Here is a 24,733-nt window from a genome sequence, read left to right on the forward strand (position 1 = left end):
GTTCTCACCATTCTTCTTCTCTGCCTTTCTGATATTTTTCTTGGCCTGGCACTTCTGGGCTTAACAAGAACTGTGCCTGTGTTCTTCCATTTCCTTACTATGTTCCTCACAGTGGAAACTGAGAGGTTAAATCTCTGAGACAACTTTTTGTATCCTTCCCCTGAAAAGCTATGTTGAATAATCTTTGTTTTCAGATCATTTGAGAGTTGTTTTGAGGAGCCCATGATGCCACTCTTCATAGGAGAATCAAATAGGAGAACTACTTGCAAGTGGCCACTTTAACCCCTTCACCCACAAGGGCGGTTTGCACGTTCATGACCGGGCCAATTTTTACAATTCTGACCACTGTACCTTTATGAGGTCATAACTCTGGAACGCTTCCATGGATCCCGGTGATTCTGACATTGTTTTCTCGTGACATATTGTACTTCATGTTAGTGGTAAAATTTCATTCAAATAACTTGCGTTTATTTGTGAGAAAAACGGAAATTTGGCGAAAATTTTGAAAATTTCGCAATTTTCCAACTTTGAATTTTTATGCCCTTAAATCACAGAGATACGGCACACAAAAAACTTGATAACTAACATTTCCCACATGTTTACTTTACATCAGCACAATTTTGGAACCAAAATTTTTTTTTGTTAGGAAGTTATAAGGGTTAAAAGTTGACCAGCGATTTCTCATTTTTACAACACCATTTTATTTTTAGGACCACATCACATTTGAAGCCACTTTGAGGGGTCTATATGATAGAAAATACCCAAAAGTGACACCATTCTAAAAACTGCACCCCTTAAAGTGCTCAAAACCACATTCAAGAAGTTTATTAACCCTTTAGGTGCGTCACAGGAATTTTTTTGAATAGTTAAAAAAAAATGAACATCTAACTTTTTTTATTAAAAAAAATACTTCAGGTTCAATTTTTTTTATTTTACCAAGGGTAACAGGAGAAATTGGACTGCAAAAGTTATTGTGCAATTTGTCCTGAGTACGCAGATACCTGATATGTGGGGGGAACCACTGTTTCGGTGCATGGCAGAGCTCAGAATGGAAGGAGCGCCGTTTGACTTTTTCAATGCAAAATTGGCTGGAATTCAGATTGGACGCCATGTCACGTTTGGAGAGTCCCTGATGTACCTAAACAGTGGAAACCCCCTACAAGTGACCCCATTTTGGAAACTAGACCCCCCAAGGAACTTATCTAGATATGTGGTGAGAACTTTGAACCCACAAGGGCTTTACAGAAGTTTATAACGTACAGCGGTACAATTAAAAAATCATATTTTTTCCACAAAAATGATCTTTTCACCCCAATTTTTATTTTCCCAAGGGTAACAGGACCCTAAAAGTTATTGTGCAATTTGTCCTGAGTACGCTGATACCCCACATGTGGGGGTAAACCACTATTTGGGCGCATGGCAGAGCTCGGAAGGGAAGCAGCGCCATTTGACGTTTTTGGCTGGAATTGAGATCGGACACCATGTCGCGTTTGGAAAACCCCTGATGTACCAAAACAGTGGAAACCCCCCACAAATGACACCATTTTGGAAACTAGACCCCCTAAGGAACTTATCTAGATGTGTGGTGAGAACTTTGAACCCCCATGGGCTTCACAGAAGTTTATAATGCCCGGGCGTGAAAATAAAAAATTCGTATTTTTTTCCACAAACATGATCTTTTAGTCACCATTTTTTTATTTTCCCAAGGGTACCAGGAGAAATTGGACCCCAAAAGTTGTTGTCCAATTTGTCCTGAGTATGCTGATACCCCATATGTGGGAGAAAACTACTGTATGGGCACACGTCGGGGCTCGGAAGGGAAGTAGTGACGTTTCGGAAGGCAGACTTTGATGGAATGGTCTGCGGGTGTCATGTTGCCTTTGGAGAGCCCCTAATGTACCTAAACAGTGGAAACCCCCCACAAATGACCCCATTTTGAAAACTAGACCCACTAAGGAACTTATCTAGATGTGAGGTGAGCACTTTGAACCCCCCAGAGATTCACAGAAGTTTATAATGCCAGGGCATGAAAATAAAAAAATCGTATTTTTTCCAGAAACATGATCAATTAGTCCCCAATTTTTTCATTTTCCCAAGGGTAACAGGAGAAATTGGACCCCCAAAAGTTGTTGTCCAATTTGGCCTGAGTACGCTGACACCCCATATGTGGGAGAAAACTACTGTATGGACACACGTCGGGGCTCGGAAGGGAAGCAGTGATGGTTTGGAATGCAGACTTTGATGGAATGGTCTGCGGGTGTCATGTGCGTTTGGAGAGCCCCTGATGTACCTAAACTATTGAAACTCCCCACAAGTGACCCCATTTTGGACACTAGACCCCCCACGGAACTTATCTAGATGTGTGGTGAGCACTTTGAACCCCCAAGTGCTTCACAGAAGTTTATAACACTCGGACGTGAAAATAAAAAAATCATTTTTTTCCACAAAAATGATATTTTTGCCCCCAATTTTTTATTTTCCTAAGGGTAACAGGAGAAATTGGACCCCAAAAATTGTTTTGCAATTTGTCCTGAGTAGGTTGATACCCTACATGTGGGGTAAAACACTGTTTGGGCGCATGGCAGAGCTTGGAAGGGAAGGAGCAACATTTGACTTTTTCAACTCAGAATTGGCTGGAATTGAGATCAGACGCCATGTTGCATTTGGAGAGCCCCTGATGTGCCCAAACAGTGGAAACCCCCCAATTATAACTCCAACCCTAACCCCAACACACCCCTAACCCTAATCTGAGCCCTAACCCTAGCCCTAACCCTAGCCCTAACCCTAACCCTAACGGGAAAATGGAGATAAATACTTTTTTTTTAATTTTATCATTTTTCCCTAACTAAGGGGGTGATGACGGGGGGTTTGATTTACTATTTATGGCGGTTTTTATATATGGCAGCTGTCGCACGCTAAAAGACGCTTTTTATTGTAAAAATAGTTTTTGCATCACCACATATTGAGAGCTATAATTTTTCTGTATTTTGACCCACCGAGTCATCTGAGGTCTTATTTTTTGCGGGACGAGTTGACGTTTTTATTGGTACCATTTTCGGACACGTGACATTTTTTGATCGCTTTTTATTCCTATTTTTGGGACACAGAATGAACAAAAACCAGCGTTTCATGAATTTCTTTTGGGGGGGTGCGTTTACACCGTTCCGCGTGCGGTAAAATTGATAAAGCGATTTTATTCTTCGGGTCAGTACGTTTACAGCGATACCTCATTTATGTCATTTTTTTTATGTTTTTGTCGGTTTTATGCAATGAAAACTATTTTATATAAAAAATAATTATTTTTGCATCGCTTTATTCTGCGAGCTATAACTTTTTTATTTTTTTGCTGATGATGCTGTGTGGCGGCTCATTTTTTGCGGGACAAGATGACGTTTTCAGCGGTACCATGGATATTTATATGCGTCTTTTTGATCGCGCGTTATTACACTTTTTGTTTGGCGGTATGATAATAAATCATTATTTTTTGCTTCGTTTTTTATTTTTATTTTTTAAGGGGTTCGCTAAAGGGGTTAACTAATGGGACAGTTTTATAGGGCGGGTCATTACGGACGCGGCGATACCTAATATGTGTACTTTTATTGTTTTTTTTTTTATTATTATTTCCAAAAAATGGATTTATTGGGGGAATATTTTTTTTTTTTTTCTAATTTATTTGGCGATTTTTTTTTTTTTTTTTTTATTTTTTTTTTTATTATTTTAATACTTTTTTTATTTTATTTTTTTACTTTATTAAATAGTCCCAGGTGGGACATCACTGTCCTGTGACAGCGATCTGACACAGGCACTGCAGAAGGCTTCCTCATGCCTGCGCTTTGCAGGCACTGAGGAAGCCAGCTTCCTCAGGCCCCCGAAGGCCCCCGTCGCCATCTTGGATTCGGGGGCCTGGAGGAAAGGAGCCCCCCGCAGCAGCGCTGCACATTGCGCTGCCGTGGGGGGCTCAGGGAAGCACGGAGGGAGCCCCCTCCCTGCCGATGCTTCCCTTTAACCCCCGGTACACTGCGATCATGTTTGATCGCGGTGTGCAAGGGGTTAACGTGTCGGGGGCGGTCCGTGACCGCCCCTGACACATTGTGCCGGGTGTCAGCTGTTATAATCAGCTGACACCCGGCCGCGATCAGCGGCGCTCACCACGTGGGCGCCGCTGATCGCGCTAGACGTACTATCCCGTCCATGGGCATAGGGGCCTGGGTCCCATGGACGGGATAGTACGTCTTATGTCAGGAAGGGGTTAAATACCTTTTCTCATGATTTGATACACCTGGCTATGAAGTTCAAAGCTCAATGAGGTTACAAAACCAATTTAGTGCTTCAGGAAGTCAGTAAAAAGTAGTTAGGAGTGTTCAAATCAAGAAAATGATAAGGGTGCCCATACTTTTGCACCGGTCAAATTTTGTTTAAATGCAGATTGCACATTTTCTGTTAGTACAATAAACCTCATTTGAATCCAGAAATATAACTGAGTCCATCAGTTATTAGATATATGAAACTGAAATACCTGTTGCAAAAACCAAAATTGCTATTAAGAAAAAAGGTTAACATTAATAGGGGTGCCCAAACTTTTACATATGACTGTATATGTGTGTGTAATGTGTCTTGGCATACTTTCCACCAGAGTTTCACACATTTTCCCATAGAAGGGCAGGTGCGTGAAACGGGCGTCGTCCAACCACATCCATTTGTTCTACCCTCCCTGCTGAAAATGTTTTAATGTTGTTCTAATAAAGCCTGGATTTTAGGGAATGGTGAGTGCTACCTTCTGTCTCCTTATTAAAAAACTTGCGGCAGCGCAAGGTACGAAATTTTCAGGTGTGCTGTCCCAGCCGGTGACACGCTCCCCAGCCTCTTCTACAGCGGTGCGCGAGCGTGGTTAACTCGTGGTAGAGACCTGCAAGAGCCACCAAGACCTGTGTGACGTATGCGGTCATGTGACCGGCAGAAGTACGAGGTACGACAGGGACCAATTCCTTCCTACGCGTTTCTGAAATACGCGGTTTCCTTCGTCAGGGTATTGAAGATTTCGTACCCCTGAGCTGCCGCAAATTTTTTTTTTTTTTAATAAGGAGGATCACTTACAAAGGACCCTCCATGGAAACTCGGAACATGGTAACATCGCCTATATCGAGTGGATGAGAGGAAGACCCCACCACCGTTGAGTAGATTATTTATGTACCTTCAGTCTATCCTGTGGCCCTGTGTTTTTAAGTGACTCTCAGTGCATTTTATGCTCTTATTTACTTCTTGGACTTACTATCCTAGTGCTCCGCATGCTATATTTGAGACCTACCTAGGATACCTTGGACTTAGATTCTTATTGTCCTTATATTCATGCAATTATTTATTAAATTTGGAAAGTAGGTACTTATAGCGCAAATATTTGATTAATTATATATATATATTGTGTTCTATTTTTAATTCACAACATATACCTCTACATACAGTTGTTGCTGTCTGATCAGTGACTAAAATGGAGTAGTGTCACAGAAAGCACACTTTTTTTTTCAGCATCACGTGTGTGTATATATAAAATATATTTTTAGCCTAATTCCATTCCCGATAAGTGTTTTTTTTTTTTTCTTTTCCTTCTCAATTACAATTTACAAAGCAAGCAAATGATAACCGTATACTATTGTACAAATACAATACAATACTGGGGGTTCTGTATGCCCCAGGATGATTAAAAATGTGTTTTGTTTTGGAAGAATTTCCAAAATGGTCACATAAGTCACTGTCAATCCTCTGTTTTAATAGTACAAGTGGTTTACATCACCATGTTCAAAGGAAGGGTCAAAAATGAAGCGGTCAGCAGCGTTGCGAAATGGGCTAAAAGGAAAGAGCACAATCCGCATTGGTATGTATGTCTTAGTAAATGTTAAGAAATATCTGATTTCATTCAATAAAATAACTTGCGGTTGTTAAAAGGGATATATAATTTATAACATATTGTTATATTGTGCTGTACCTTGCTGATATGTGGTGTGTGACCACAAATATTACCACTCATTTTGAAGACAAATGTTAGAGACCTCTTAAACATTTTTAAGCTCTGTTCTGAAAAAGTCATAAAGACTCTTTATTTTAGTAGTTGGAAGACATCTCAGAAGTCAGACCTCCCACTGATAAGCAGTAACTGCATGTCCTGGCAATATGCCACCCCATGCTATGAGTGGAGAACCCCCCTTTGAAGCATTAGTGACATGTATACCAGCATACATAATAATACTCCTACAGTATGCACATGGTAGTGGTACACAATAGATTGCTGATTGCTGACCTAGAAGGCTAGTAATGGCTATGGGTGTTGCAGGGAGGTACCATTGCCCTGTTTGTGTGTGCCATTTTTAGTTGTTTTTACAGTTTCTTTATTTGCTTTGACATTTTTGCTACAGTAATTTGGAGACATTCAGGTAAGATAAGGTAATAATTCAGTCACCTATCACATATTTTTCCATTAATATCTATGGTGTACTGGCGTCTACAAAAGCCCTTCCATTTCATTAGCAGGAGCAGGTTAATAGAATGTATCCCTGAAACAACATTGCATAATTTGTCATATAGAACTACAAGGTGCTACATTGTGTTTTCAATTACTTGTCTAGGACTATGTTATAAGCTATTGTGGGAAGTTCAAAATCTGTACAATAACAGGAGAGGAAAGTGGACAACAACGCTCTTATATTCTGAAAATAACAAACATAGCACGTAACTGCTCTACTATGCCCAGCAAACGCTTCCCACTGGTCTCAAAGGTTTGACAGCAGCGGTAATGTCATTTCAACAGTGCACATCACCGCTGAAACCAGTCACTGATATCAGCAGCTCGCGCCATCCACCTCAGTCAACCCACTGAGGCTCAGTGCTGTGCTGCAGCTATGATGTGAGCAGTTGACCTGATGTGAGCAGCAGTGGAGAGTCAACATTGGACCCGGGGAGGGTGTAAGTCTCTGTTTTGTTGTTTGTAAGGGCATTTGGTGTCCAATTTGTTTAAAGTGGAATAGTGAATTAATATTTTTTTTAAAACTATACACAGGTTTGGCTGCTAAAAAAACATTTGCTCCTGGAAGAAAATATACACCCAAAGAACTGTATGCTCCTGAGCCAAAGACGCCAGGAGAGCAAGGTTTCCTTCCTTGGAGAACTGCAGAGCGAGCAAACAGACACAGGTATTATACAGTGATTGGGGGAGAATTATTCAACTAAATGCTCTTTTTGCTGCAACCAAAAAAAAATGCAATTCTGATGTTTTTAAATGTTCTTAATTGAATTGATTTAATTACTGTAATTAATCTTGTATTTTGATTTGGAGTTTTAGAGACGCGGCGATACCAGATTTTTTGTAATTTTATAAATTATTTATTTTTAGTAGGTCAAGGGCTAATTTGTGTGTGTTTATATACAGTCATGATTGAAAACAGGTGCTGTGAAGTCGGTCAGTCAAAACTCTGACTCCTCAATTTTCCTAACTTCCGAATCCACAGCATTGCCTCACTACTGAGCATGTACATAAAGTGCAGCACAGATTCATCTCAACTAAAAGCCTAGATCTTTAGATCAGGAACAGAACAGACATAACTTTCCCAAATTATTATGAAAACATTTACAGCACATCCTGTACTGAACTACTTAACCCAATTTATTATATATATTAGGAGTCAGTCCATTTTATACCAACTCAGACTCCACAGCACTGATCAAAAGTGTTGGCACCCTTGAAATTGTTCCATAAAAAGGAAGTATTTTACCCAGAAAGTTATTAGACACACATGTTTTGCGTTACACATGTTTATTTCATTTTGTGTGTTTTGGCACAACACAAAATAACAGAGAAACAAAAGCAAATTGGTCATTATCTCACACAACACCTAAAAAGTGGGCTAGACACAATTGTTGGCACCTTTCCAAAATTGTGCGTAAGCAACTTTGTTTCAAGCATGTGATACTTGTACAAACTCCTATGGCAAGTAACCGGTGTGTACAATATGAAAATAACACCTGAAACCACATAAAATGGGGAGAAGTTGACTCAATCTTTGCATTGTGTGTCTGTGTGTGCCACACTAAGCAGCATGGAGATCAAAAAAAGGAGAAAAGAACTGTCTGAGGGCTTGAGAACAAAAATTGTTGAAAAATATCAGCGAACTTGATGTTTCTTTGTCCACTCTGCGCAAAATAGAGAAAATTACAACCCATGGCACTGTAGCTAATCTCCCTGGACACAGACTGCAGAATAAATTAATGAAATGATGCAAGCAGGATAGTCTGAATGGTGGATAAGCAGCCCCAATCAAGGTTCAACAAAATTTAAGCTGTTCTGCAGGCTCAGGGTGTATCAGTTTCACTGCAAACTATTAGTCGATATTTTAATGAAATGAATTGCTATGGCAGGAGAACCAGAGGTCCCCACTGCTGACACAGAGACATAAAAAAGCTAGAATGCAGTTGGCCAAAATGTACGTCAATGGGAAAGAATCTTGTGAACAGATGAGACCAATATCTTTTTGGTAAAGCACACCATTCTGCAGTTTACTGAAAATGGAATGAGGCCTACAAAGAAAAGAACACAGTACCTACAGTCAAATATGGTGGAGGGTCAAAGATGTTTTGAAGTTGTTCTGCTGCCTCTGGCACGGAGTGCCTTGACTATGTTCAAGACATTATGAAATCTGAAGATTACCAAAGGATTTTGGGTCGCAATGTGGTGCTCAGTGTTAGAAAGCTGGGTTTGCATCATGGGTCTTCCAGCAGGACAATGACCTCAAACATACTTCAAGAAGCACCCAGAAATTGATGGGGAAAAAAGCGCTGGAGAGTTCTGAAGTGGCCAGCAATGAGTCTGTATCTAAATCCCATTGTACACCTGTGGAGAGAACTTAAAATTGCTGTTGGGAGAAGGCACCCTTCAAATATGATAGACCTGGAACAGTTTGCAAAAGAAGAGTGGCCAAAAATGCCAGTTTTCAAGCTTGAAAAAGATCATGTAGGTCGAAACGTCGCCACCGAGGGCAGAATAAAGGAACTGCAAATTTTTCACCAACTTATGAGGCACTGTCTTCATTTTCTATTATACACAGTAGCTCTGTATATAGTGTACAGGTAATACAGTAATCATCAGTGACATTATACAGAGTAGATCTGTATATAGTCTATAGTGTGCTTGTACATGTTCATGTAATACACTGACTCAAAAGTGACATCTATAGTTGGTCTTTCATCTTGCTTTTCTTCCTCATCTAGCACAGGCCGCCATCACTCCTTCCATCTACCTTTTTTTTTGTCATTTTAAATTTATTTTTTAGTCCCTTAGGACCCGTCTCTGCAGAAAATAAGTCATCAATCAGTAGCTGGTCGTTTCACAAGCACATTCCCCACTTATTCCCCGACTTCTACATTATGTTAGATGAAAAAAAAAAAAAAAGTGATGCAGTGCCACCCTGCACGGTAACAAGACCCCATTTTGTTCACCCCATGGAAAACATTTTCCTAAAAAGTAAATTATATTACAGTAGCAATAATGTCCCCTGCATATACTCTGCCTTTTTTTTTTAAAGGGCCTTGCCCTTAAAAAAGCAGACTTTTTTTTTTCTTCTCCTCCTCTTCCTCCTCCTCTTCTTCCCCTTCTTCCTCCTCTTCCTCCTCCTCTTAGCAATGGAAAATCTATTTGCTGCCAGGAAGGCATGATTGAACATGTCTTCTATTGCAGTGCCCAGCAAAGTAATTAGTTTGATGAACCTAAAGGTCCAGAAAGGTTCCTTTTAAAAGGGAATGCAGTGCTAAAACAAAGCTTCAGCTCCTTCATTATTGTGATTGGAATGAACACTGAACACCAAAAAATTTGTATGATGCTGTTTTGATAAAATCTTGCTTTCCAGCATGTATGGCTCCATTTTTATTCTGCCTTAACTTGACTGTTTTTCCCCCCCAGAGAAGTGTCTCCATGCTCTCCACCTGCACAGGTAAAGTATTAGTTTGTCTGTTTGCACGCACTCAAATAATGTTATTCTTAATGCCATAACATTGGTTTGTCAAGATAAATTGAGGAGGACCTGGATTTTTGCAGCACCAGCTTTGCTCCTAAGTCAGCCAAGCTAGGTGATACTGTTAAAGTAGCTATCTAAGGACTCATTCAGATGTGACTTTTCATGTATGAAAAAATAAAGTCAGAAAAAATAAAAATATCACCTGTGTTTTGGATCTGAGTTCCATCAGTGTTTGATCAGTGTGTCAGTGTCATGTTTCATCAGTTATTTTCTACACTGAAAAACTTCTATCCATTAAAGATCGCACATGGATGCCATCTGTGTGCTGTCCGTGATTTTAACAGAATCCTAAATTTGTGTGGCTAATTTACATCTGTAATTAGCAGAAGGAGTGATCCAGCGAATGAAGCGCTTGAATTCTTGATTATAAAACTTAACGTTTATTAATCATTTTAAACGAAATCAAAACATTGCCACTAGTACCTCTCAAAGCCTGCTAATGGGACTTTGTATTTTAATTTTCATCTGTGACGCATATGAAAAACAAGTCTTCGTGATGCACATTAAAACCGCTCCATAGCTGTTAATGGTGCTACAAAAAAACAGACTTCGGAATAAGGTCTTACAAGAGTGTGACTTTCAGAGCAGTTCAGCGCACTGTGTGCACATCTATTAGTAGTGATGAGCTAATGTGCTCAGATAGCGTGTTATCCCAGTGTGCTCGGGTGTTATCCGAGTGTTTTGGGTGTGTTCGGATAATATGTTCAAGTCCCTGCTGCAGCATGTTTTACAGCTGTTAGGCAATCCCCGCATGTGTTGCAGCTGTCGAACAGCTGTGAATCATGCAGGTGCTCAAAATGTACAAAAATATATTTCTAACATTTACAAAATATCAGAGACCAGTTCTGGAATATGACGGCACTGGAGTACAGTGGATTCCTGGCTGCTTCACATCGGATTCTTCTGAGAACTTTAGCAGTTAAGGTGCATCTTTTTTTCTCAACATGGTTTTTGCGACCTTCTTGACTAGTTGCAACAAAACCTTTTGATAGTTCTGTGATCGCCTCCACATCTTAGCAGTTTCATGAATGCTGCATCCCTCTTTAAGACTGGTAACAATTTATGACGTTTGTTAGTCAACTAAATCTTTGTTGGCCCATTTTGCCTGCGTAGAACAAGCTGCCTAATAATTCTGCACACCTTCGACCACACCGTCCCTCGCTACACAAATGCACATCACCTGATATAATAATTTTTAGACTTGGACGAAGTATATGGTCAAAATCCTCATTTGTGTAATAATTCTGCACACAGTGTAACAGTGTATATATGGCACATTGCAGCACCGTGTATGCCTGCATGCGATTTTTGTCTTCTGCCATATGGCTTTTTGTTGTATACAAATGGATGGCATCATATTTAAAGCTGTGTCACTTGTCATAAAGTAGATGTTATGTTGGGTGTGGGACTCCCCTCCCCTTTTTTATTTTATTTTTTACTTATTTTGTTTAAATTATAGAAATGTAACTCCTTAAACTGATAGCATTTATCGAATGACTTTAATTGTGGAAGTCGTAAGAGCATGTCACACCAATTACCTGCTCTGCCGCATGGTCCCAGCATGATAACACTGCATCATGGAAACCATGGTGCGCTAAAAAAAAATACCAACATGTCCTATTTAGTCCTCTGGTCACACCTATTGAGCTGTTGCAACTCTCAGCATAAAGTTTCTAGTATTTTCATAACCACCAAGAATATCATGATTTTAAATGCTTTCCGCCATAGGGCAGCATCACTGCCCTTTGTACAATATGTTATATACATCCTGCTGTGATTGTTTAGTGCATACAAATATATACTGTACGTATATGAATGTGTGTGTATATATACATAAGTTTATGCGATATACAGTATATATATATATAAGTATATATAATATAAATGCCATCTTTTTCTGCAACTCTGTATTTAAAATACTTATGTATCTCAGTAAGTACATTAGATAACAGCTGTCACATTTGTCATTAGAGAGGTACGCCAGTAAAGGTCTCTGTGGAGAGTGAAAGCACCTCGGACACTGATGATTCGGAAATTTCAGCAGAACTCCTTATTCAACAACCTGCCATGTGTGACATTATTGGTAAAAGCAGCATGAAAAACTACAAGCGCTTACAGGTAGCGTCCAGAATTGTGTCACTGCTTTTGCATTAATTTACTGTTCTTGTTTAGAAAGTAGAAATGAGTACCTGTGACTCAGCCAGCAATCCAGTTCCAGCTGTAAAGTAAGTTTAAATGAGGGAAGTCTTTCTGTGACCTGAACCAATTGTTTTTTTCTATTTAAAACTGGAGATGCCCACACCACAAGCAGGTTTTAATGTACCGACTAAAATATATTTAACAATTTTTTTTCTTCAAGAGCACTTAAATGGCATATGTGCTAGGGTAGAGTGTCCTTTTTGTCCTATGTTTATTCCTTTTTTTGTGTGTATAGATTATAGTAGTCACGTAATCTATTTCACACTGAGGCATGCAAGTAAAGAAACATAGATCAGAGAGTATCGTTGTGTTTGGAGGAAGAGAAACTCTGCCTATGACCCAAAGAACACCAGCCCCACTGTCAAGCATGGGGATGGAAACATTATGTTTTGGGGGTGTTTCTCTGCTAAGGGCACAGGGCTACTTCACCGCATCAGTGGGAGAATGGTTGGAGCCATGTGCCGTAAAATCCTGAGTGACAACCTCCTTCCCTCCGCCAGGACATTAAAGATGGGTCATGACTGCGTCTTCCAGCAAAACAATGACCCAAAACATACAGCCAAGACAACAAAGGAGTGGCTCAAAAAGAAGCACATTAAGGTCTTGGAGTGGCCTAGTCAGTCTCCAGACCTTAAGCCCATAGAAAAATTATGGAGGAAGTTGAAGTTCCGAGTTACCAAGCGACAGCCTCAAAATCTTAATGATTTACAGATAATCTGCAAAGAGGTGTGGGCCAAAATCCCTCCTGACGTGCGCAAACCTTATGATTAACTACAAAAAACGTCTGACTGCTGTGCTTACCAACAAGGGTTTTGCCACCAAGTAATAAGTCTTGTTTGCCAGAGGGATCAAATACTTATTTCTCACTGAAAAATGCAAATAAATTTATATAATTTATACAATGTGATTTTTCTGGATTTTATTTAACCTACCCTTAAAATTATAGACTGTTCATGTCTTTGTCAGTGGGCAAACTTACAAAATCAGCAAGGGATCAACTACTTATTTCCTTCACTGTATATATTTTTTTTTTTTGTTTTGTGCTAAAGGGGTCGACCAGTTCAAATTCTGTGTGACTGCTGACTTATGAATCTCCCCAGAGCATGCCGGTTTCTGAGCCGGGACTGGAGGGTACATATGCGTTATACATACTCCCAGCCAGAACCTGTCGACTGGTCTTGTATGGAGCGAGGCAACACTCTCTAGTTGTCGACACCCACTGGATGGCTGCGTACTAGTCAGGGCTTGGCCTTGCTCAATACAAGCCAATTTGGACTGGACAACCCCTTTTAAGTAATAACCTAAGGGTGATGTATACTACTAAATGGCAATACAGTGGCATATGACGGATGATGTACTCTGCAGGCAATGGAGCCGATTCATCAAGAGTGGTGTAGCGTACACTAGTGCCCCACCAGTCTTGAGATGCTGTACAGTACACCGTGCCGAATTCATTAAGAGACGCATGACACTTAATAAATTTGGTGCCTCTAGTAAGTGGCATGCCCTGCGCAAGAAATGCTGCTCCAGTCAGGCATAGAAAACATGCCATAGAATAAATAGTGGAAAAATCCAGCAACCACAAATTATTTTTTATATATATACAGAGCATCTCTTTGGATAAGGCTTAAAACAAAGAAAAAATGAAGATAATATAAAATAACAGGGTGGACACCGGGCCTACGTGTTTTGAGCCTTACAGGCTCTTAGTCTTGACCAAAATATGCTCCCTGCCCCCTCAAGCTCCATCCATTTTGGTGGAACTGATCAAAAAAGCATCAAAAATCGAAAGTTTTTGTGCAACTCTACAGTATGCAAACATTTTGCTACTCTTCAAAGTTTTTACACCACACTTGTGATGTAAAAGTGTCCCCAAAGTTTGAATGCACCTTATTTTTTGTCATGATTTTATCTGACTTGAGCTGTCCTAAATTACGGTGTCAAGTAAGGTCAAACACAAAGTAAATTGTTTCCCAAGATCTCAAGCGCTTGACTGTAGGAAGTACATCACTAATATACTTGCAATTTAATCACTGCTTTCATTGTTACCACTGTCTAAGCTGTTATGTCACTTGTTGACAGGTTGCATTGCAGGAATGCCAAGTGAGGTTGGAGGAGGAAAGAAAAACAAGATTAAGAGCTGATGAGAGAATAATGGAGGTAATCAAGTAATGCTTCTTTATAGAATCCTGTTGTCAATTTGGAAGTTGAGGGAGGAGCATGTAATCAGGCCTGACCATGGAAAAAGGAAAAGCGGACATTCATTTAGATGAGGAGGCTGGTTGACAGATCTGGAAACGTTTCCTCCATCAGCTACCATTTTGAGAGCAGAAAACTGTGTAGTATGTGAGAAAGGCTGCATTACCAAGTGGTCTGTCAAGACGCAGGAAAGTTGGTGATACTTAGTATGCGACAAAAATCTATCCCTAATGCATTTGTATGTTTATTAACCCTTTAACAATCTGTGAAGTATATTTTCATCACAGGTCGTGTATTGAACAGGCTCATGATCTGTGTCCGGTCCATATCAAGCAGGTGTTGGCCGTGTTTCCATGTTGAGGTCCATTAACCCCTTCATGATGGAGCCCTTTTTCGTTTTTGCATTTGTTTTTCGCTTCCCTTCTGCCCAGAGCCATATCTTTTTTTAATTTTCTGTCAATATGGCCATGTGAGGGCTTGTTTTTTTTGCAGGACGAGTTGTACTTTTGAACAGCTCCATTGGTTTTAACATATTGTGTACTCGAAAATGGGAAAAAAAAATTCCAAGTACGGTGAAATTGCAAAAGAGTCCAATTCCACAACTATTTTTGTAATTTTTTTTTTTTTTACCATATTCCTTAAATGCTAAAACTGACCTGCCACTATGATTCTCCAGGCCATTACGAGTTCATTGACACTAAACATGTCTAGCTTCTTTTTTACTTAAGTGGTCTAACATGACGCTTTTTTTTTTTTTGACACCTGTAGCGTCTCCATTTTTCATGATCTGGGGCTGGGTGGGGGCTTAATTTTTGCGTGCCGAGCTGACGTTTTTAATTATACCATTTTGGTGTGTATACGATTTTTTGATTGCCGTTATTGCATTTTAATGCAATGTTGCTGTGACCAAAAAAAACATAATTCTGGGTTTTTGATTTTTTTTTTTCAACTACGCCGTTTACTGATCAGCTTAACCTTTTTTATTTTGAATAGGGCAAAAGGGGGTGACTTGAACTTTTATTCTTTTTATATTTTTAAAAACTTTTTTTCTTTACTTTTTGCATGCTTCAATAGTCTCCATGGGAGACTAGAAGCTGCAGTTGTCCGATCGGCTCTGCTACATACAAGCATTAATCAGATCGCCTGTATGTAGCAGAGATGTTTACGTGCTATGAGCGCCAATGACCGGGTGGCGCTTATAACAATATGGCTATGACAACCATAGAGGTCTGCTGGAGACCTCTGGTTGTTATGCCAACCCAGTGGTGACCCGCAATCACGTGACGAGGTCACCAATGGGTGGGATTTCCGGCATGCTTCGGGTAAGCTCGAGTTAAATGCCGCTGTCAGAGATTGAGATTGTTCAAAACAGCTGACATGTGACAGGAAAGATGTGGGCTAAGCGCTGGAGCCCACATCAAAGAGTGAGACCCGACATGCGCCGTACATGTACGGCGCATGTTGTGAAGGGATTAAGACTACAAGATTATTATGGTGTGTTCCTAGGAACATCATCATTCTCGGTAGTGCATATTTATGTGTAAAAAAAAAAAAAAAAAAAAACGTATGCAGCCTATGCATTCTGAACAATCTAATAAAAATCAGTCAGTGCGCATCGGGAGCTGGGTTGCCCTGTGTAAAAAGGCTTATAATCAACTGCTCATCAGCAAACAAGCAACTGATCAACAATGATTAAGTGGCAAGGTCAGCCTCTGTAACTAACCTGTACACAGTCAGCATCTGCCTGTAACAGCAGCGAGCGGAGCTACCTCCCAGAAAGCTGACGATGAGTTACCATGGCTGTCAGGAGCCTTCCATCTTCATCATCCTATGAAGATCTTCATCCTCCTATGAAGCCCAGCCTCAGGAAAATGTCAGTTAAACTATATACTGTGATAAATTTGTATTAGGAATAAATAATATGAGCCATCAAACTGCAGTCGCAAGTTCAAGTCCCCTACAAAAAAAAAAGTACAAAACAAATGGTGAACTTGCAAAATTATGTAAATTTGATGTTCATTTTTGGGAATGGTTTTCATGTTGTACATTGTGTGGTAAAAATGACTTACCAATATATGATTCTCCTCATTTACATCGCTATACCATTCTTGTGCACTTTTTTTTTATTTTGTTATTGGTGGAAAAGAAAAACTAGAAGTGTGCCAAAAAATGTTTTTTTGAGTGTCTCACCTTTTTCCCGAGACCCCTAGTGGTTTAATTTTTCACTAAATAGAACTGTGTGGGATTGTTTGGGTTTCAAAGGAGCTCCATAAGGCATAGAGGTCTTCAATAGCCCTTGGACTGTCATAGCAACCCATTGGTGCAGCCCGATTATGTCGTGGACCCGCCGATGGGCGCATAAAATGGCGCACCGTCATGCTGCTTTGGCAGCAGCATTTAACAGGTTAATAGAGGCAGGTCCTGTCTGTAACACACAGCCATTACTTGGCCGGTATGCGGTGAACTCACCCCTTCAGCCTGCTCCAAACACCTGCTTCCGACATGTGCCGTACATGAATGGCTGATGTCGTAAGGTGTTAAAAAACTTCTACATTTGCATTGAAGAACGGTGCTGCTAACATGATGTTTCTTATTACTGTATATAGATTTCAACCTAGTCCTGGGATCCCTCACATGGGTGTAGAAAATAAGTAGCTTTTCTACTTCATATTCATGCTGCAAAATCTATGGAATGAAAAGCTTTCTGTCCAAATTAAACCCCTCCTAATGAGTTTATAGTCATGCAGAAAATAGCATCATGTGATTAAGCGATAAAAGCTTATTGGAGCAAGTTAGCAATAATATTTCCATAAAGACAACCGTTCCTGTTTCTACCATTTTATTTGTTCTAGCTGGAAGTTGAAAATACTCGTTTACGACAAATAAATCGAACCCTTTCTGAGACACTTGAAGCACGAAATGTAACTTCTGTATTCCTTGAGGATGATGGTATTCTTGACAGCATTGAAAAATCATTCAGCAAATTCCACGCTTTCCTAGATCTTTTAAAACACGCTGGGTAAGTATAAAACACACGCCATGCTTGTCAGAAAAGGGGAAGATAGTATCGAAAGACATACTGTGCATTGAGGGTAGACTGGATTCTTGGGAAATCTTAAGTCTCCAGGGAATGTTGGTCTATGCTAAAAGGGCCAGACTTTCCAAAAGTTGACATTTTGGAAAACCTGGAAAAGAGCATAGTCAGATTAGGGAAGACTATGCCAGATTTCCCAATCCCCAGCTCTTCTTTTCCAAGGACTAGGCAGCTAGTAAATGATCTGCTCCAACAGCATTTTTACCTGAAACACTTCATAATAGGTATGTTAGGCCAACCTATCAACATGTCGTAACACATATTCTTTTCTTACGTTCACATTAATTCTATATTGAAACCATAAAGTTGTGCATAGAAATGGACATTTGTGTTTCCTCTAGTTTAATGTCACATATTTTATCATTTGCTAGTATTGTAAATTACGTTTTCTTTCTATAACACAATCTTCCAACAGGTCAGTGTTATAGAATACCAAGCATTTACAGAGTAGCCATCATTCTAATTTTTCCAGTGATGCTCATACAGTTCTATGGAGAACGATGACTGTAGTTTCAGGAGAACTTGCAGTGAAATATGTCTTCCTCTAGCTCCTGCCTAATCCACTCTCTGTAGATTTTTAAAAACATCAACTGTCATCTCATAGTGGGAAAATCTGTCTTCACTGAATACAGATTTCACCCATGAACAGAGAACAAAAGATCAATTCAGGAGAAAAAAAGAGTTGTAGATTTATCTGATAAGAAAATAAGCAACTTTGAAATAAATCTTGTGTACTATTGATTTGTTAAATAAAAGCTCCACTCTAGTGGGTTTTTTTAATTATTATTTTACTGCTAAAGTTAACCCAATGTCATAATTTACTAGCCACTGTCTTCTTCCGTTCTCCGTACCGTTCCGGTCGGTCTCCAGCACTTTGTGACCTGCCAGATCACTCCAGTGTTTGCTGGGCGATCCGGGAGTTACAAAACCTAAGTCACACAGCCAGTACCAGGATGTCCTAGACTTGCACTTAGAGCTTGCGACCATTTCCTCTGACTGACAGTCACAAGATGGCGGCGTGGGACCAGAGTAGCGTCGGGAACTGCTGAGGACGACGGCTGGTACATATAGTACTCAGGCCAGGGACTTTGTCAGTGGCACAACTGCATTGCTGAAATAAAAATAAATGCTGGAGTGGCGCTTTTAAAACGGCGGTTAATTTTTAAAACTAAGAAAAGGTAATTTTCTTATCTATGTACATAACACATTAGGTCATAGCATCAGTTGTGTTTTGGATGGTAAGACCGATGTGATTTATGAGCCTATTGATCATACTTATTTTTCCCAAATTGAAAACTTCATAGTAACTAATGCATCTATCCATGAGAGGTTATATTCCACTTTTAAATTAGAAACAGGACATTGGAAAATGTGGAGGAATTGCAATAGACTGGATGGTTAGTGTGTGCTGGAGAGCACTGCCAGGTATACGCTTGGCTGCAGTATTCACATGAGAAGGCCCTACTGTTCCTTATTGTTTTACACCCCACCTAATTATGGTATTCATTAACTCTGTTGGCCTGGTGGCTGCTAACAGAGCTTGCCAGGTCTTCCATGTAATCTGTATAAATGAATGTTTGATGTCTCTAGTGGAAAGTGTTACTAATGCAAGATATGACCTTCTCATAACATTGTGAAATATAGAAAAAGGCTGTGTAACCAAGATCAGATATTTCACATTCCAAATAGGATTTCAGATGCTCACTCTGCTTACATTTATTAGTTTTCGAGTACATCCAAATATATTTTTTTTTATTTATTTAAGCTATGTTCCCTAGGATACATTCACAGTGGAAGCTTTATATGTGAGACACTGTTTTTTGACAAGTCAAAACATTTAGATTGTCAAAAACCAGAACCTCTACATCCTACCTAGATCATAAGGTGAAACTTATGTGCATATATGTGGGAACATTATTCTATTTGGTGACCTGAATCCGCAGAGAGGTCTGCACCTGACAAATTAGAAGGGGCAGGTTATCATGAGAATCAGTACTTACGTTCAAATGATCACATCTCAGCTAATACATGTATAGGAGAAAAGGACCTTTTAAGTTTTCTTTTACAATGTCTTTCTTTTCTTGATATATTTTGACTTTTTTTTTTGTTACGCCATTTACCGATCAGATTAATTCGTTTTGTAGCTTGATAGATCGGACAATTCTGAGCGTGGCGATACCAAATATATGTATGTTTGATTTTTTTTTTTTTTTTTTTTTTTTTTTAATATTCAATAATTCATTAATTAATGAATCTTGATCATATTGTAGCTCATTATTTGCATCTACAAATGCTAACCATTGAGTTGTTCTCCTTTTAAGGCTGGGGCAGCTTGCTAGTTTGGCTGGAATTGATCAGTCAGACTTTGCCATACCAGGGGATCCTCAGTTATCTTCAACGACTGGAAGAGCTCAACAGCCTTCATCTGAGGTATTCAATAACCTTCAAAGAACCTACTTGGTTGAGCAGTAATCCACTCCGTTTGTCATTAATTGCACCAATTATATTTAGTTGATTTCAATATGCAACCCCATTCAATGTGTAGCATCCACTGCTGAATACTGTAGAATGGAATGATGCCTTATAATAGGTGAGGATGACAGGGGTTGGACTTTCACCAATGTGATACTGATGATCTATCGACAGGATTTGTCATCACTAATATATTATGAGCAGACAACCCCTTTAATGATTGCTGTTAAATGAAACACAACTAGCTTTTAGAGTATCAGTGTAATTGGCTGAATGGCTTATTTGTCTTTTGGATTTTATACTACATTGTATCTCAGATATATCTTTTTTGGTCTCTTTTTTTTTTTTTTTTTTTCTTCTCTTCTTTGCATTGCATAGTTTGATGAATACCTAAGAAATATAAGGACAAGAATAGAGTGAAACGTCCAAATAATTATTTACAGGAAAATGTAGATGTGATTATGGACATGCGTTTGCAACCCATCAGCACTCCCCAGTAGCATGGCTAAAAAAAAAAAAGCATGCCTCATGGACCACACACCTTAAAGGGAATTTGTGAATAGGTTTTTGTTATGTAATCTGACAACATCAGGAGGTTGGGACAAAGACCCCAATTCCATAGATGTATCACTTAGTATACTGGGTGCAGCAGTTACAATAAAGTCAGTTTTCTCTGCTGCAGATTGAACAGAGATCAGTTGTTGTTCTGTGTACAACCCCACCCACACCACAACTTTCTGTATACATGGTATAGTGGCAGAGAGCTACTTTGTCCTGTAATGATAATCTCCTGCTGATAAGATCCTGATTGTACTGAAACAGCAAAACAAAGCCAAGTAAGTGAAACATCCCTGGAATCATGCTCTCTGCTTCTACATGATGATGCTCTCAGATTACATAGTAAAAACCTGGTGACCGATTTCCTTCAAATGCCAGTGTTGGAGATTGACAGTGGCATTCAAGCGGTTAACAGCAACCGTGTTTGCATTCAAATGCTGGCTCTTTAAAGGGAAGGTGCCATCCCAAAAAAAAATTTTCAGCAATTGAAAAAATGTAAAGAATTAATGTTTACATTTTCTTAAATATTATCATTTGTTTTTAATTTTGTAAAATATGAAAAATAACTTTAAAAAGTTTGGCATTTCCATTTGTTAACGCTAGGAGGAGCAGCTACTGAAATTTGGCACAAAAACCTAGTGTACAACTAGCTCATATTACTGCCCTGCAGTAATTATGGGCGGAGTCTGCTGACATGGGTGGGATATCACTCCTCTCCTCCCCTTCTGGGTGTTTGCTAAGGGAAAAGTGAGGTTGACATTTAGGAACACAGTGAGCAGCCATTTTGATGGGGCCTGCAAAGTTACTGACTGTCTTTGCATGCAAAGTCTGGATCAGAACAGGCCATCAATCAGCAGAAATGTTTCCTGGATTGCTGTGGAGCAGAGAAGCAGACGGTCCATCCATGTGTATAAAACACAGCGCTCTATGAACAATCCCTGGCACCGAACAGGGTGCCCCCCATAGACCAGCACACTGATCTCCTAAAATACTCTGTGCTCCTTCCACCATACATCAGGCCGCTGTCATCTCGCTTTCACACATCGCCAGGACAGGATCGGAGGAGAGGAATGGGGTCTTCGGTCACCGAGGATGACAGGTAGCAAGGATTCTGGGAGCAGGGTGACAGCAGCACAGAGTATTTCAGGAGAGCAGTGTGCTGGTCTATGGGGGGCACAGAGGGAGATATATGGGGGAGGAGCAGGGTGACAGCACCTCATAAATCCAGGAAACATTTCTGCTGATTGATGGCCTGTTCTGATCCAGACTTTGCATGCAAAGACCCCTTTCCCCTCCTCAGATCCTGTCCTGGCGATGTGTGAAAGCTAGGCGACAGGCGCAGTCCGGGGTGACGCTGGGAAGCAGGCTGGGGGAAATGTAGCCATACAGTAACGATAAAAATGAGACCCCTCTCTTCAGCTGCCTCACCAGCCCTCCCCTGACTGCACCTAACTATTACCCCTGACCCGTGTGCAGGTGATCAGCCAGAACCACCCTAGAATGGGTCCCCTTTTAGCAGATAATACCGCCATATACTTCACACATAATACCGCCATATAGTTCACACATAATGCCACCATATAGATCATACACAATACCACCATGTAGATCACACATAAAACCAGCAGGTTGATAGCAGCACAGAGTATTTCAGGAGAGCAGTATCACATGGGATAGGATTAGATACACGGCTCAGCAGTCCGTATCACACAGGATAGGATTAGATACACAGCTCAGCAGACAGTATCACACAGGAGAGGATTAGATACGCAGCTCAGCACACAGGATAGGATTAGATAAACGGCTGAGCAGTCCGTATCTCACAGGATAGGATTAGATACACAGCTCAGCAGACAGTATCACACAGGAAAGGATTAGATACACGGCTCAGCAGTCAGTATCACACGAGAGGATTAAATACATGGCTCAGCAGTCAGTATCACACAGGAGAGGATTAGATACACGACTCAGCAGTCATTATCACACAGGATAGGATTAGATACACGGCTCAGCAGTCAGTATCACACAGGATAGGATTAGATACACGGCTCAGCAGTCAGTATCACACAGGATAGGATTAGATACACGGCTTAGCAGTCAGTATCACACAGTAGAGGATTAGATACACGGCTCAGCAGTCAGTATCACACAGAGGATTAGATACACGGCTCAGCACACAGTATCACACAGGAGAGGATTAGATACACGGCTCAGCACACAGTATCACACAGGAGAGGATTAGATACACAGCTCAGCACACAGTATCACACAGGAGAGGATTAGATACACAGCTCAGCACACAGTATCACACAGGACAGGATTAGATACAGGGCTCAGCAGTCAGTATCACACAGGAGAGGATTAGATGTCCAGCAGATTGCCAAGTGTTTAGAAAGAGCATGGAGCAGCTCCTCCTCTGTTTTGCAAGTGCAGGGGCTGCAGCTGGTTGGGTGTTTTGGAAAGAGCAGCTCGTTCCCCAGGAGCTCGTCCTGTATTCTCTCCTGCAGGTTGTATGTGCAGAGTGAACATCCAAGCCGTTATGCTGGAACAGTACAGCATCCAGGGCTTGCATCAGAGTGTAACTGGAAAGCACTGGGCTCTAATAAAATGGCGCCTGGCCACACCTACAGCTGTGAATTGAGCTGCCCACAGAGGCGTGCCCAGTTCACAGCTGATGCTGCTGCAATGATACAGATAGGGGTCGGGAGCCGACTGTTCTCTCTTATGCCCAAGGACTGCCGTAAATGAGTATGGAAAGTGTCGTTCAGCAGCCAGAAAGGTAAGATGGCAGCCCCCAGTGGCTGCATTAATATAGTAAAAAAAACAAAAAAAAAAACAACATACACACCACTGAGTCAAGCTTAGGGGACAATATATTTTTATACTATTTTCTTTTTTACATTAAATTATGAAAAAACACGGCACCTTCCCTTTAAAGAACCTGGCATCTGACGGGTGTGGTGCAGATTCATGTAATTCTGGTCGGTGTAGACCCACTGCGCCATGGGCCAGGCTTACCTTGGAGGTGCATGACGGCTGTGTGGAGGTTAGGCTTGACCGCAGGTAGTCACGAGGTACTACTCCAAGGCAGTCCCTGAGACTGCAGCAGCTGACTGGAAGGTCAGAGGCACTGGTACATGGTGCAGGAGTGCGAACTCAAGATGTGGTCAGAGAGTCCGAGGTCGGCGCAGACAGCACAGGGTCAGTAAGTATAGGTGAGGTCAGGCAGGATGGGAAAACTATCCGGGTCTGTAACTGGTAGCGGAATGTAAATGCAATCCTAACCGTGGACTAACAGGGTAGGAACCAACGTTCAGGCAGTAAGTGGAAGTGGGAGCTGCCTAATAAAGGCCCTGCTCATACGGAATAGTCCAGGGAAACTAATCTCTGCAGGATGTAGCAGGGTAAAATTACTGCAGAGACTGGCCATTCCCTTTAATGCTAAATGAATGTAGCAAGCAGAATCAGCAGTGCTGCATGAGGCAGATTAGTGGAATGGCCTGACTTGGGGAGAAACCGCACAGTCCATAGAGGAGCATCGGGAAGGCGTGCGGGTTACCGCTGTGAGCCCACTACATACACAGGGACCCAACATAGGAACAAACTGGTACATCCTATGGCAAGAAGAGGTTATTAAAGGGAAACTGGTTCCTCCAGTTCTGGTGACTTGATTTGTGTGTGTAGATAGAGGTCAAAGTAGTATGTATGGACTGCTTATTTAACCTCTTCGCGACCGCCCACAGTAGATAAACGTTGGCGCTTGCTCGGCTTTGTGCAGCGCCGACGTTTATCTACTGTCGGCGGTTTTGTGCCCCCCGGGACCCCCTCATACCTTATAACGTGGGGATCCCGGTGCACAATGCATGCTGGGACCCCCGACGTCATCGAGACCTGATTGGTTCAGGTCCTGATGACGTCGCGTCACAGCAGCCAATGAGAGAGCTCGCTGGGAAAGCTGCTTGTTTCCCGGCGATCTCCCTCATTATAACGCGACTTCTCCTCTGAGCTCATGCTGACAGATGAGCAGAGGTGAAGCAGCGTTACTGTGTGACTAGATCGCTGCCTGGCACAGCTGATCGCTGCCTGGCACAGCTGTGCCAGGCAGCGATCTTGTCACACAGTAAAGCTGCTTCACCTCTGCTCATCTGTCAGTGTG

At 40.9% G+C, this 24,733-nt stretch overlaps 1 protein-coding gene across 4 annotated transcripts in view; it reads left to right on the forward strand.

The window, feature by feature from the left end:
* CEP78 (centrosomal protein 78) overlaps nucleotides 1-24,733 on the forward strand; it is a 93,084-nt gene that overhangs the window by 56,582 nt on the left and 11,769 nt on the right. For all 4 annotated transcript variants that reach the window (XM_073543806.1, XM_073543807.1, XM_073543808.1 and 1 more), the window contains exons 9-15: nucleotides 5,770-5,869; nucleotides 7,049-7,181; nucleotides 9,941-9,971; nucleotides 12,027-12,173; nucleotides 14,337-14,414; nucleotides 17,306-17,472; nucleotides 19,869-19,977. In XM_073543806.1, the coding sequence (XP_073399907.1) occupies nucleotides 5,770-5,869; nucleotides 7,049-7,181; nucleotides 9,941-9,971; nucleotides 12,027-12,173; nucleotides 14,337-14,414; nucleotides 17,306-17,472; nucleotides 19,869-19,977 (765 nt within the window). The remainder of the gene's footprint in view (nucleotides 1-5,769; nucleotides 5,870-7,048; nucleotides 7,182-9,940; nucleotides 9,972-12,026; nucleotides 12,174-14,336; nucleotides 14,415-17,305; nucleotides 17,473-19,868; nucleotides 19,978-24,733) is intronic.

Source organism: Dendrobates tinctorius, unplaced genomic scaffold (assembly GCF_039654945.1).
Source record: "Dendrobates tinctorius isolate UK_male_01 unplaced genomic scaffold, ASM3965494v1 ptg000134l, whole genome shotgun sequence".
In the NCBI taxonomy this organism is placed as follows: Eukaryota; Metazoa; Chordata; class Amphibia; order Anura; family Dendrobatidae; genus Dendrobates; species Dendrobates tinctorius.